Source organism: Hippocampus zosterae, chromosome 3 (genome assembly GCF_025434085.1).
Source record: "Hippocampus zosterae strain Florida chromosome 3, ASM2543408v3, whole genome shotgun sequence".
Lineage (NCBI taxonomy): Eukaryota > Metazoa > Chordata > Actinopteri > Syngnathiformes > Syngnathidae > Hippocampus > Hippocampus zosterae.
Window position 1 is genome coordinate 10450621 of NC_067453.1, and position 13593 is coordinate 10464213.

Below are 13593 nucleotides of genomic sequence, written 5' to 3' on the forward strand. Positions count from 1 at the left end.
AATCAGAATAATCTTTATTGGCCAAGCATGTAGAACACACAAGGAATTTGTCTCCGGTCGTACACGCTGCACTCGTATCATCATAAATAGACATGACAAATAAGTACGGAAGGGCATTCCGTAATGTAAGTGTACTACCCAATGACAACTGTGAGACAATGTGCAAGGTATCAAACAGTGGTAGACTACAATACTATAACAGTTGTGCAGTTGGTGCAGAAAATCATTGAACCATTTTAAAGTGAACAGTAGCAGTATTTGTAGTACAACAAGTGTGCAATTATGCAGATGTCCTTGAGCGCTTTAACGTGTCTGGTGCTGTGGAATATAGATCAGTGACAGTTGTTCAAGACAGTGAGTACAGAGCTGGAGCTACAATGATTATAGCGTTCATGCTGTTCCACAGGGTTGTGCAAAATTTCAAAGAGCCACTATACTGGTAGATTTGGGTTACTGTTTAGGGAGTTAATGGCTAGAGGGAAGAAGCTGTTTAAGTGTCTACTGGATTTGTTGCGCATGGATCGGAAGCGCCTGCCTGAGGGGAGTAGCTTGAAAAGGTGGTGGGCAGTGTGCGGGGGGTCCAGTAGGATTTTCCGTGCCCTAGTCTTGGTTCTTGCGGTGTGAAAGTCCTCTAGATTGGGTTGGGCGGTGCCAATGATTTTTTTTCCACCGTCCTAACAGTCAGTTGCTGTCCTGATTTTGTCCTTTTTTGTGGCAGCCCCAAACCAAACCGTGATGGAAGAACACAGGATTGATTCGATAACTGCCGTGTAGAACAGTTTTTCATTGTTTAATTTAAACAGTGGGCCACAATTAAGTGCAGCAAAAATGAGGAACAGCGATTTTCAACTCAACTTTATACACTTTTTGGCGCTTTCACAACAACCATAACTGTACCAAAGCAGGGTACAGGAAATATAAGAAGAAGACTGGATAACCAAACAAAATCATCATTTCACAGTAGCACTTTGCATACAGGTGATGCAGAATTGTATTTCTCCTTGTTCCACAAGTTAGAAGCTGTTCTAGATGAAACAGCGAAGGGGCAATTTGAAGTCCCCTCTGACCAGCAGAGGTTGCTGGGATCATAGAATTTGTGATCACTATATGCATGACGTGACTGAAGTTTGCTACAAGCTAAATAATCAAGCCACTGTCGCTTTCAAACAGTTGAAACACACATGACTAACACATACAGAAAGATTGGTTCAATTCTCCAGTCCCGTTTCGCCATCAGTCTCGCTTCACTTTGCTTTAAAGTGCCTGCTCACTCCTCTATACATCCCTTCTATGTTCCATAGTGAAGACGCCCCACATGTTGCAGTAGGGCAACATGTGGGGTGTTATTTTTGTTGTTAAAATCCATCCATCCATCCATCCATTTTCTGAACCGCTTAATCCTCACTAGGGTCGCGGGGGGTGCTGGAGCCTATCGCAGGGCACACAGAGACGAACAACCATCCACGCTCACAATCACACCTAGGGACAATTTAGAGCGTCCAATCAGCCTGCCATGCATGTTTTTGGAATGTGGGAGGAAACCGGAGCACCCGGAGAAAACCCACGCAAGCCCGGGGAGAACATGCAAACTCCACACAGGGAGGCCGGAGCTGGAATCGAACCCGGTACCTCTGCACTGTGAAGCCGACATGCTAACCACTGGACTACCGGGCCGCCCCTGTTGTTAAAATATTCATTTATTCAGTACTTTGTGTTATGTTTAAGCACCTTTCTTGCTTGTTTAGAAGGCCATATGAATCAACAAATGAATGTTAAATAACTAAATAAATAAACTATCTCTCAAATTTCAGGGTTGATGGGTGCTTGACCACCCCCAAATTGGGCTAGCAACGCCTCTGGTGTAGAATAATCAGGAGAAAATTCCAAGAGCCTCATCACGCCAAATTTTAAAAAATGAAAATGTCCACTTCTTTGCAAACATATATTCTAGAGCCAACAGTTACATAATTTGGTAAGCCTCCTCACACCGACGGGTTGATTAAGAATCAACAATTAGACTGTTTTGTGGGGAGCCGAAGAAACACAATCCCCTCTTTATACTCCCAGCCCATGTGAGGGTTCAGACTGAGTTATATTTTTGATTTGTGGAGTACTTGTTTTCTTGAAAATTAGCCAAATCTTTCAGATATCTGTGTAATGAATGAACAGAGAGGTGATTCATGCTCACATTCATGCTTCACCTGGCGCAAACTGCACACAGTGACACGGACTCTTCCAGGGGCCAGTACAGTTTGTCCTGCCTGTGTAGGGTGTGTGGTATGACCCCCTTTTTTCCCTCTCTGCGTCCCTTTCTCTCAATCTCATTTCCCTCTCTCCATCCCGCTTTTCAGCCTGCTGCAATTAGAGAGGCAAAGTGGGATAAGAGGAATGTGTTAGCATGCTTTGTGAAGGTTGAGAGAAAGAGAGAGGGAGTACGAGAGAGAGAGTCAGAGAGATAAAGAGAGGGGGAAGATGAGAGAGAGACAACCGAGGAGAGGAGAAGAAAAGAGGGAAGGCCAGTCTTAATTGGCCTGTGTGGCCACACTGGCTGCGATGGTCTGGGTTTGACGAACCCTGCGCCTCAATACTTGGCCGGGCCCTACATGTATCCCGTGCATCCGGCCAACCACAACTAACTCTAGTGTGCTCTTTGGCAGTTTCCAGTGTCAGGCTTGGGAGAATTGTGCCACCCACATCTACACTCCACTCTGCCATTCAGGAGGCCTCTCTGATGGGATGAATGCAGTGATTTGAGATTATGGTTTGTATAGCCCCTGCGTTTTGGAATTCTTCAGTCATCAGAATTATGCTCTGTTGGTGTTAGAGTACGGTGGACGTAAAATGGCCGTTTTGAATGCAGATGTGTGTAGGCATTTGTTGACAATAAACCCAACATTATGGATTGCATGCTTCTGCTTAATTTAATTGTACACACATATGATTTATCAGTATTTTATATTGTCATTACACTCATGTATGCAATTAAGGCCAAGACATTTAAAGTCAGGTCAAATTTTGAAGTGTCTGGAAAAGACACAAAAAAGTGGCTCAATCCTGGGAGAAGTTGTATCAGGATAAATACATGAAAAATGCATTAAAAAAAAGAAATCATCTGAAAATAAGTCATTTCACTGATTTTGGCTGCCGCTGCTCAACCCATTATGTTTTGTCTTTTTTGTTATTGTAAAGTGTCCTTGGGTGTCTTGAAAGGCGCTTATAAATAAAATGTATTATTATTATTGTATTGGACAATTTTGAGGAAGCATAACTAGAGGGTTAACCCATTCTAAAGAAAACCTAACTTTAAGAATTCTAATAGACTGTGGCCAAATATAGATGTTGTCTACCCACAAGCATTGCAATGAAATTGTTAGTTATTTAGTAGAGCTAAACATCTCTTTATTTTCGCGATAAGCAATGAAGATGAACAAAAAGTTGAACCAAGCAACAACACTTTTGTGGGCCGAAGGCCCACCTTACCACCCTTCCGCAGGAACTAGCTGATGAGCCGCCCAGAGGGCGGCGAACCAGCTAGTATTCCCATAACCACATGGCTACATCACAAAGCAGGTGATGGAGAAAGCAGTCACCTGCATAGAGCTAGTACTGGTACATTTGAAGTGACTGTCCTGTCATGCAGGAGACAGTCCAAAACAGCACAAATCAGAGTTGACATGATCAATTATGGCCACACAGTATCACATAAACATGAAACACAACTGTGCAATAAGGAAACGTAGCATTTCTCATTTTCGGGCCTTAACTCTTTGATAGTAAAATTAAACAACACTGTCAGCCCAAAGTAAACTCCATGATAAAACATTCCCCAGAAACGGTTCCATTTGGGGAAGTTATTCTACTGTAAATCTACCTGGTAACAGACAAAAGCATGGGTGGGTGGGTATATGTGCATGCATGTCTCCAAAAACAGGTCATGCCATTTTCCAAATATGCAGCTGATGATTTGAGACATGTTGGCCTCCAAACATAGCCACAGAATAGCAACTTGCTCCATTAGTAATATGCCACTGCAGGATGGGAGTGACAACGGGCCACATTTAGTGTGGCATGCAGGAGAGAAACTGCATCCGGCCTTTCTGCCTTGGTGGTGATGTGCATGGTGCAGAAGACAGAAGGGCAGATACGGAGGCAGGCAGAGGTGGAAAAAAGGTGGCGAGGGGTAGCATGATATAAGCGGCAGAAAATTCTTTATAAGGCCTCGAGACATTAAATCATTTAGACAGCACAGAACTTTTGATTGCTTCCAAAAGAGGTCCGAAAAGGCCTGATAAAGCCCGAACTCAAAAAGTCATTATTGAACAAGCACCATTACAGAAGGCGGACAATGCAAAGGATACAATAACTATGCTTCATGTTGTATGTTTGATAAAATGTTTTTTAATTGATATTAAAAATCATAGTACATAAATTGTGCATTTCGGACGTTCTAGCGTGCGGAGGTTAAATAAAAAAAAATACACACAGTCTGAGTGAGCTTGTGACAAAGAAGAAGTTGCCATTGCTCTGCATGATAGCTCTTCATATTTAGCAAAGGAAGTGGTTGTATTTCATTATAACAACTCTAGAGTAGCCTGTTTCAACATTACAAGAGTGAATGAATGCAGTCCCAGCATAATAATAATAATAACAATAATTGCACTGTCTGTCTCTTTGCACAATGGAAATCGAATATAATCTGAGAAGGATATAGAAGGTATCTGTGGAAACAAATGTAAATGTATTGGCTTGAGCCTTCACCTCAGTATGGCGAGTATCGATTCGGTCTTCATTTGGGTGATGCATAACCCATTTCCGGAGGAAGTGGTAAGGTCTATGTCATAGGCTTCAGTGGTTTGCCACATGATTATGAAAGGTTCTAAATAACAACGCAATTATCTCCGACTCAGTAACTATGACACTCTTCCCTGCAGAGTGCGTATTTCTTTACCCGAATCCTATGACTGCATTAGCCCTTCATTTAAACACATAGTGCATGGTTGAGTGGGAGGTGATGGTTCATAAGATCAAGGCCATTGATGTGGAAGAGCCAGATAGATAGATAGGTGGCTAGATAAGACAGACAGACAGATAGATAGATAGATAGATAGATAGATAGATAGATAGATAGATAGATAGATAGATAGATAGATAGATAGATAGATAGATAGATAGATAGATAGATAGATAGATAGATAGATAGATAGATAGATAGATAGATAGATAGATAGATAGATAGATAGATAGATAGATAGATAGATAGATAGATAGATAGATAGATAGATAGATAGATAGATAGATAGATAGATAGATAGATAGATAGATAGATAGATAGGCGGAGAGATGGATACAGAAGGTGAAAAGAGAAAGCAAGAGAATCAATGACCGCTGACATTAATCTCAACGAGGGTAAAGGCGCACTGTGCGAATTAAGACCCTCTAGTGACATTTGATCTGATCAACACACTATTTATGACGGCATTTGCATTTCTGGCACATAGACAAGATGCTCCTTAGAAGATCGCTGGACACCGTGCACAATTATGAAGACATTATTTAATTAAGGACCCAACATTCCCCCGCCATCAATACTAAAGTGGCTTCAAAAATAGTGGGTTGAATATAACTGTTGTTGAACAGTTTCAGTTACTAAAGTTACTCGATGATACTTTTGTTTCTCTTGTAACCTTGACAGGCTTCTGGAGATCCATGCAGATCACTATTATTACGAGTATGTGAATATTTTGTGACATAACATGCCTACAAAATTCAGACTACATGACACTGTTAAAATATTAATTTAAAATAACTATGGCAAATGAAAAGGGGGATAAAAGACATTATTTTTGGTACAAAGCATCTAGAAAAAAAGCCTTACAGCTCCAATTGGAAAACAGAGATCATACAAAATAAATCCGTCAGTTGAGCATCAGTGCTGCGCATATTATTTGGACCAATTTTCAAATATATTTTATAACAAAATAAATAATGCCTTTATACAGTGCCCTTATTTGTATTTCAACAAACAAACAAAAAAGCATGACGGCTCATTACGCAAGATACAGCTCAGACTATAGGAAATAACACAATGTCCCTAGAAACTAATTATATATATAATGTGTGTGTGTATATATATATATTTATATATATATATATATATATATATATATATATATATATATACGTACACCTTTATTTATATATGTATAGATAGATATATTCAAGTATTTGTTTTCAGGCAAACGCATGTGAATACTACTGATATAAAATAAAAATAAATGTTAGTTGACATTATTGCTGTTTTATCCCTTTGAATCAAAATGTCTGTGCCTTTTTTTAACATCATATAACATAACCATGAAATTGCCTAACTTCGAAAAAGAGGAATGTCATGGTACCAGAAACAGACGGCTGGGGGTGGGGTTCCTTTTTTTTCATTGAAATATTGATATGAAAAGAAAGCAAGAAACAATAAGATGAAACTAAAATAAAATCATCAATTATCCCACTTGTCCATGCCATGATACCTCCTGCCGGAGCAGTCCGCAAAGCCAGAAGTACTGTCCCAGGACTATTGTACTGTCCCAATCCAGGCAGTCCATGGTGTGTCCCATATTATGTTCCCTGTGTTCATCTGCCTCCGGGACGGGAGACAGAAGGGACAAGACCAGAGTCTCTTGTCCTCCTTGTGATGAGCAGCCACTCGCACTTCCCTTGAGCATTGATGCCCTCATCGCCCCCATAGTTTCTCAGTGACACTTCCCCCTTGACTTTGCCACTGTCAGGAGCGCCCCCATATTCTTTCTCCCTATTTTTTTAACGTCACACTTTCCTTAAAACGGAAAGTTATAATATATTCAAAGAAAAAAAAAACAAACGTGCTTTTCAACCTCTTCTTTGAGTCCTTTCCCAAAGCTAGCACCATGGCATTTTTGAAGCTACGCGTCCATTGTTCATAAAAAAATAGTGCCATATATTTTTCTTTACTTTGACGTAATCCGTGGCAATGTGCAATTCTGCAGACTCTTTTCTGCTTTTTGTTTGTGATCAAAAGGTGCTGGAACAGGAATCTAATTTTATAAAATAATTCCTTACAGTGTGGAAGTCCCTTTATAGGTAGAGGTGCAAACTAAAAAATTTAAAAAAAAAAAAACTTTTTTTTGCCTCAGGAAAAAAAAGGTGGAATGGATACTGTCATGCAAGCTTGTCATTTCTTTGAGTTCCACAAGGACACACACACACACAAAAAACATTCCGTTGGGTGTCCTCTTGACACTTGCAAACCACAGATCTCTTTCATCTTCTTGCTCTCTTCCATTTATTCTTTTGCTTACGGGTCCACCTGAATGGCATTCAGTCGAATTGTTAACTTTTTGTTCATCATTTGTGTTTGTGCCTTTTGTGTCTGTGAGAAAAAAAAAGAAAAAAAGTTCAGACAGGAAGAATGTGAAGGCATGTTTGTGCTCCGTAGGATGGCGGTATGGTTCGAGGGGTATTAGAAAGGGGGCAGGGGGTCAAGAAGTAGTGGATGAGAATGGGCTGGGGGTACTGGTGGGCTCGGACAGGGCAGGGGAGGTCAAAGAGGACTGCCACAGAAATGACGTCAGAGACAAAGCTATAATCCCCTAGGCTTTTTTGTCCTTCCAAACTCTTGTCTGTGCAAAGGGCTGGCAACGGGTTCATTTGTGGTTGACATAGTTGTTGGTGGTGAGCAAGACGGGTGGTAGTTTGCTGGGCAGGCTGATCAGCGGCCTGTGGAAGCTTGCTTCCTCCTGGGCTTTCATCTTCTCCGCCTGCCTTCGGAACTTTTTGGCTCTCAGGATGGCGGGGACACCCCTCCGGAGCCGCTGGGCCGCCTTCCTTTGCCACTGCTCGTATTTGGAATACTTCACGGGCACATGCGGCTTCCTCTGGGCTTCCTTTAGTGGCACGCCGGTAAAAACGCAGGAGAAAAAGGGAGAAGATGGAGTCATTTCATTGGAAGTGCTATGCTTATTTGGAGGCTATTCAAATGTGATTCTCAATGCGAAACGTCATAACGGTCTTGGCCGGCTTCCAAACGCTACTTGTTTTGGTTTCCTTGACTGAGAAAAGCCGTTAACAAGTGCTTAGTTCGGCCTCCTTAACAAACTGTGAAAAGGATGGCCGCTTGTCTCATCTACATATGAGGGGGCATGCAGATGCTCACCAAACAACCCGCTGAATGACCAATCTGCCGCATAGCGAATAACAATACAAACATTGCAAATTTAACAATGCTAGGTATTTTTGCCGAGTACCACTGAATGAGAAACAAGTAGGAACGGAAGCAGGAGGGCTGGAATTTATGCGCCAGTAGCCAGTGATCCATGTGAATGGCTTGTTTTGGTCCTGCCACTTGAAGAGTGTTTATCCCCCTTCATTCACTTGAGGGTCGCTCAATAGCTTAAGAACAGCTGGCCCTCAGAGCAGGCTGTACCCATCAACTCTCCCTGCCCGGACAAACCAGGGACATGCCCAAACTAATTCCCAATCGTCATTTTCCCCCCTCCGTATTGGAGGCCCTGTTACTTTTCTCCGATGGATTTACGATGGGACTGTTCATTCAACTGCTTGTCACTGACACGTGAACATGACCAAGCAGAAAAGAATTGTAAAAGGTCGGGAACGCAGCCATTACTATGCCTTCTGGTGGCCTTGGTGAAGCAACTCTTCAACAACTGAGCGACCGTAAGGGCTTGGTCAGGGCTTATTTCTATTTTATTTTTATTTCATCTAAACGCATGCATACCGGACTCAGAGAACTCAAAGTTGCATGTATGGAATCAATTTTGACTTTGAACACACTGGGGTTTTTTTTGTTTTTGTCCCAGCATCCAGCAGTCAATGTGCGAGCATGTACTTTCTTGATCGCAATGTGCTGAAGACTGTCTGGTCGGTTTCCACGATGGTCAGCACTTTACATGGAACTGCTTATCGTTAGACCATCTAACAAGATAGAGAGGTTTGCGCGCACATTTCAGCCTGTACAGCGTGTCAGGGATATATAGGGGTGAGGCAGAGGTGAACGGAGGACAACATGATGGGAGGAATAGGATTTCACTGGTTCCCAGACTGCCGTTGTTGTTGTTGCCGTGACGCATACCTGCTTTAATGGAGGCATCACCGGTACGACCTGTAGAGAGGTGGCCGACACGTCTCTTTCTGACTTGGCGGGTTTGGCACAGTACTGCTCCAGAAGGTTGAGGTCACAGCTACGGAAACAACACTCCTCCACTATCCCACGGTTCTGCGTGCGCCTGGTGTTCCCCCTGCTGGTGGGCCTACCTGAGGAGAAACACAGGGTAGCGTAAGGCGAAGAAGGCCTACCGCAGGGACCGCAGACTTTGATCAGAAATCAATCTAGGTTGTTTTTGCAGGATTACAATGGGATCCGAGCAGAGAGGATGAAAGGAAATCTACGACCAAATGCAACAAATCTTTTTGTTTGCAGAAGATAATCTGACGAGGGCTATCTGGAATACCCTTCTTGTGCGCATGTAAACACCATGTCGTGGGCCGGAGAAGCCTGTCCCTTAGGTGAGCAAATACATAAAATGGAAACTCCTCTGTGACCTTGTCCTTTGTCAAGTCAGCAGCGATAACAAGGATGAGGAGGGGCGGAGAGGTAGAGAAAACAGCCCGAGGGATCAGTGCAAGAGTGTATGAGCCTTGAGACACGGAAGGCGAGTGCAAATCAAAAGGGGAACCGAGTAATGACGGGAAAGAAAAACACCACAGAAGAAGGTGAAAGGGGTGAGCGTTTTGAATGTTCCACAGGGTACCGCCGTGCATGATTAAGAAAGGACTCGTGTGATGTCCCGCGCTCCACACAATGGAGGAGAAATCTCACGAGACACTTGATGAGATTTGATTGCGGGAAGTGAAAGGAGAGGGAAAAAAAACAAGGGAGGAGAAAGCATCCAAATTGGATAGTGATCTGTGATTTAAAAAAAAAAGAAAAGCCGAGTAATAAGACATTGCTTGTCGGTTAAAAGTCAACGTTTTTTTTAGTGGCTACACAATATATGGATGTGAGTCGCGACAGTTGAGGATTAACAACCCATCTCCATCCAAACATAAAAAAAGGTTTACACTGTTTGCCATCATTATGCCACATCGATCCAATGATCTAGGGTTAAAAAAAAAAGATTAAAAAGAAACTCTTCGGACCACGGTGGTCTGCTCTGTGAATACTGGGCTGGTGGTGAGAGATGTGCCTCTTGGAGTGCTGTTCCTCTACTTTACTAGTTAGCAAGCAGCCCATTGTGTTGAATGTGGCTTCATGGCTCTTCACTTTCATCTGCAATGAGAGGTACAGTGCGGCGCGCAAGGCCCGCGGTGCTCATCCGTACTAATAACACTGAAGACGCAGCTGTCCCCTTCTCTTGTGCATGTGCGTGTGTCCATGTATGCGCCAGACCCAAAACCACAGACGGAGTAAACGGTCTCAGTCACCTATGCAAACAACCGTGGTGTTTTGTTTTGTTTTTTGTTTGTTTGTTTGATTTGCGCACATGCACGCAAATGACTAGAGGCCAACGTGTGCACAAACGTACTGAAATAGAATCCTCTGTCTTCGCAGACAAACTGCAGCGCGTCCACCAGCTCTCCCCCACACAGAGTTTCAGCCGAGGTCATCTCCACCGCATAGAGGGTGAGCGCCAGTGCAAAGAGCAACGAACGGCTGGATGAAGACATCTTCTTGACCTGCAACCGCACACATACACACGTGGCAAAGGTGAACTTGCAGACAAAGCATTTAATTAATGACGACACGGTGCGTCTGTCGGGGTTTTTTTTTCTTGAACAGTCCACTTTCTGCACACTTTTAAATCCCAACTCGGCACCTAAGAAGATCATATTATGGAGTAAAATTGCTAGATAAGTGTCGTTATACCTCTTGCACAACATGCCAGACTTTGCAAGCGCGGTTGTTCGATAGTTAACCATCAGAAAAGCGAGACTCAGCATTTGTTTTTCCCCCTTGCTCACCCTTTATTGAGCAAACTGACCCTCGCTTACCGCCCCCTATCTTCCGGCAAATAAGACCAGCTTTTTGCTTCAAGTCCCGCACCAGCCGGCACACGGAATTAGCACAAATGTTGATCCTTTCGGTTTGTCTTTTGCATTATATGTCCCTAATTAATACGGGCACCATGACCTTGTGCAAGTAATAAGCAGTCCATTCATGTTCTAAAATATTGTGATTTCAAGTGATTTCATTGTAATTAATGGTCCACGTGCAAACGTCACCAGAAAATGCATACGTCAAATTTACTGTTGATTCTTGCTAACCTTTCTTCTGCTCTCCTCCGTTGTCCTGCAAGTATGGCAAAATGAGTTGTGTCCGGGTCTCGATCGCAGGGTCTCCATGACAGTGGGCAGTGGTTACACACAAAACAAAAATAACAAAACTGAAAGAAAATTAATATTTGTCTGATTTGGTGGTCGGGCGCTTGCAGGTGAGTTAGTTTCCCAAGTTGCTAAGTTAGATGGTGTGTGAGAGGCTGTCCCAGAGACCGAGGCGACAGACCAAACTTCTGAGGGAGAAGTATTATATACCAAAACGCGCCCACTTTACACCCACACTCCACCCCTCGCTCCTCCCCTCCTCCTCCTCCTCACGTCGCGGTTAAAAAAAACACGTAGATGACTTACACAAAAGTGCTTTAAAAGAGAAATATGAGGAAAAAGAAAGACCTTGAAGGAAGATCACATCTTGTGATCATGTTCAACAACTTTTGCGCACAGAGAAAACGGAACACCTCGCATCATCCAGTCAATGAAGCCCGTGTCTCCACATCACTGCACGCGGGCCAAGTTAAAACAGTGCGTCTGGTTGATGAGGTCAACTTTGTTGACTGACCAAGGGGTAAAATGTCAGTGAGCGGTGATACGCTGCCAGGAGGAGATTTTGGTGCAGCAGTGCCTCTCAGTGACCGATTGATGCACCCAAAAGTCGAGCCCGGGAGTATCGCTCATGACCCCCCCCCCCCCCGCCCCCCACACACACACATATAAACAACCCCCAGAGCGCCCCCCCCCCCCCCCCCCAGCGAGGAAGGACGGGAGAGGTTAGAAAAACAAAGCAATGAGGGAAACACTCAATAGGACCTTTAAATGGTGTTTAATCAAAAGAATTCAAAAAACTGGAATGACGTCACTCACAAAGTGCAAAACTGACTTATCTAAGAGTGCCGAGTACAGCAGGTGAAGATGTAGGCATGATGTCATCCTTACCTTGTCATCGAGCGGTCGTTGATTGAAACCCCTCACCCCCACCCCCCTGTTTGTCAACGGTTCCCCCTGGAGTTATGATGCCTATATCAATTTTATGACTTGGGATAGGACCGACAGGAGCAGCTGATATAAACACAAATCCTCATGGCTAATTAGCGATGCTTGTAAATTTCACGATCCATTTTTTTTGAGAACCCATGAATGGTATCAGGATGGTTCATCAACAAGCCGTTTTTTTGCCCTGATGGACCATGCCCTTAAAATTACTGGTTAACAGTACCCTCCTGTGGCAAAATATTGCAATGCAAGTACTTTGTCAAGGAGGTAATACTGTATGACCTTTCAGGGGCTCATAAAAATACATTCATTCATTCATTCATCTTCCGAGCCGCTTGATCCATCATATAATAATAATAACATGAATATGAATAGTAATATATTTCGGAATATTTCTGAGTTAAGGTTCAGCAACATGTGGATTTTTTTTCCTGAAATGTCAGAGCCATAAATACATTGCAAGGTAGAACCTGTATGTGCAGGCTTTTATACGTCAAATTTAAACACACAAAAAATGAAAAGATCTCAAAAACATGATGTGCCGGAAAAAAGTAAATATATTTTGGAATTCGGCATCAAAAATACATTTAGTGTCACATAAAACATTCTCAGATTAAAATTTGCTGTGGACCACTGTTATCTGTGTGCAAGAGATTTACGGTAGTTACCGTAGTCACGGACAGGGTGGAGCTTTACTCGCCTGGCTTCAGAATAGGGCAGCTTGTCTCGCTCTATACTGTATGTGCCCTATGATTGAATCGTGGCCAGTCCAGGGTGTTGACTGCCTTTTGACAGTGTTACACATTCATTATATGTTTAATAGCTTGATTGTAACATCCGGTGGTGCACTACATTTTATCGACAGCTCTTTCTATTTTGACTTGTCATCTAACTAAAGTAAAGCAAATGTACACCTTACTCAAACGTCATGCTTGACACCACTGCAAACTTTTACAAAATAATAAGGACACTGTTTAATTCTGCTTAACCACAAGATAACGTATAATGTCATGTGGAAAAAAATGTGACCGCTGAGGCAGAAAGTAGGATAGTTGCTAGCAGGTCTGCATCGCAGTCGAGAGCTCTCAGGTTCAAATCTTGGCTCAGGCCCCCCTGTGTGGAGTTTGTATGTTGGCCTCGTGCTTGCATGGGTTATCTTCGGGCACTTCTGCTTCCTTCCAGGTTCCAAAAACATGCATGTGAGATGAAATGAATGATTTTTTAAATGTAGGCTTTGCGATTGTCCAGAGTAAACACCGTGTTTCGCACAAATTCTGT

At 42.9% G+C, this 13593-nt stretch overlaps 2 protein-coding genes across 2 annotated transcripts in view; one reads left to right on the forward strand and one right to left on the reverse strand.

Annotated features, from left to right (window-relative positions):
- Positions 1-13593, forward strand: part of nap1l4a (nucleosome assembly protein 1-like 4a) — a 220113-nt gene that overhangs the window by 160295 nt on the left and 46225 nt on the right. The window lies entirely within an intron of this gene.
- On the reverse strand, positions 1680-11566 carry igf2b (insulin-like growth factor 2b). The gene is made up of 4 exons (XM_052060136.1): positions 11314-11566; positions 10575-10725; positions 9122-9303; positions 1680-7916 (listed from the first exon to the last, which is right to left on the reverse strand). The coding sequence occupies exons 1-4, from the start codon at positions 11389-11391 to the stop codon at positions 7677-7679; spliced, it is 651 nt and encodes a 216-aa protein (XP_051916096.1). The 5' UTR covers positions 11392-11566; the 3' UTR covers positions 1680-7676.

Excerpts from the sequence above, each read along its gene's own strand:
- igf2b (XM_052060136.1), bottom strand. The coding sequence starts at position 11,391 with ATGGAGACCCTGCGATCGAGACCCGGACACAACTCATTTTGCCATACT. Across the intron at positions 10,726-11,313 it reads CGGAGGAGAGCAGAAGAAAG|GTCAAGAAGATGTCTTCATC; the intron begins GTTAGCAAGAAT and ends GTGCGGTTGCAG. Across the intron at positions 9,304-10,574 it reads AGACAGAGGATTCTATTTCA|GTAGGCCCACCAGCAGGGGG; the intron begins GTACGTTTGTGC and ends GTTTCTCCTCAG.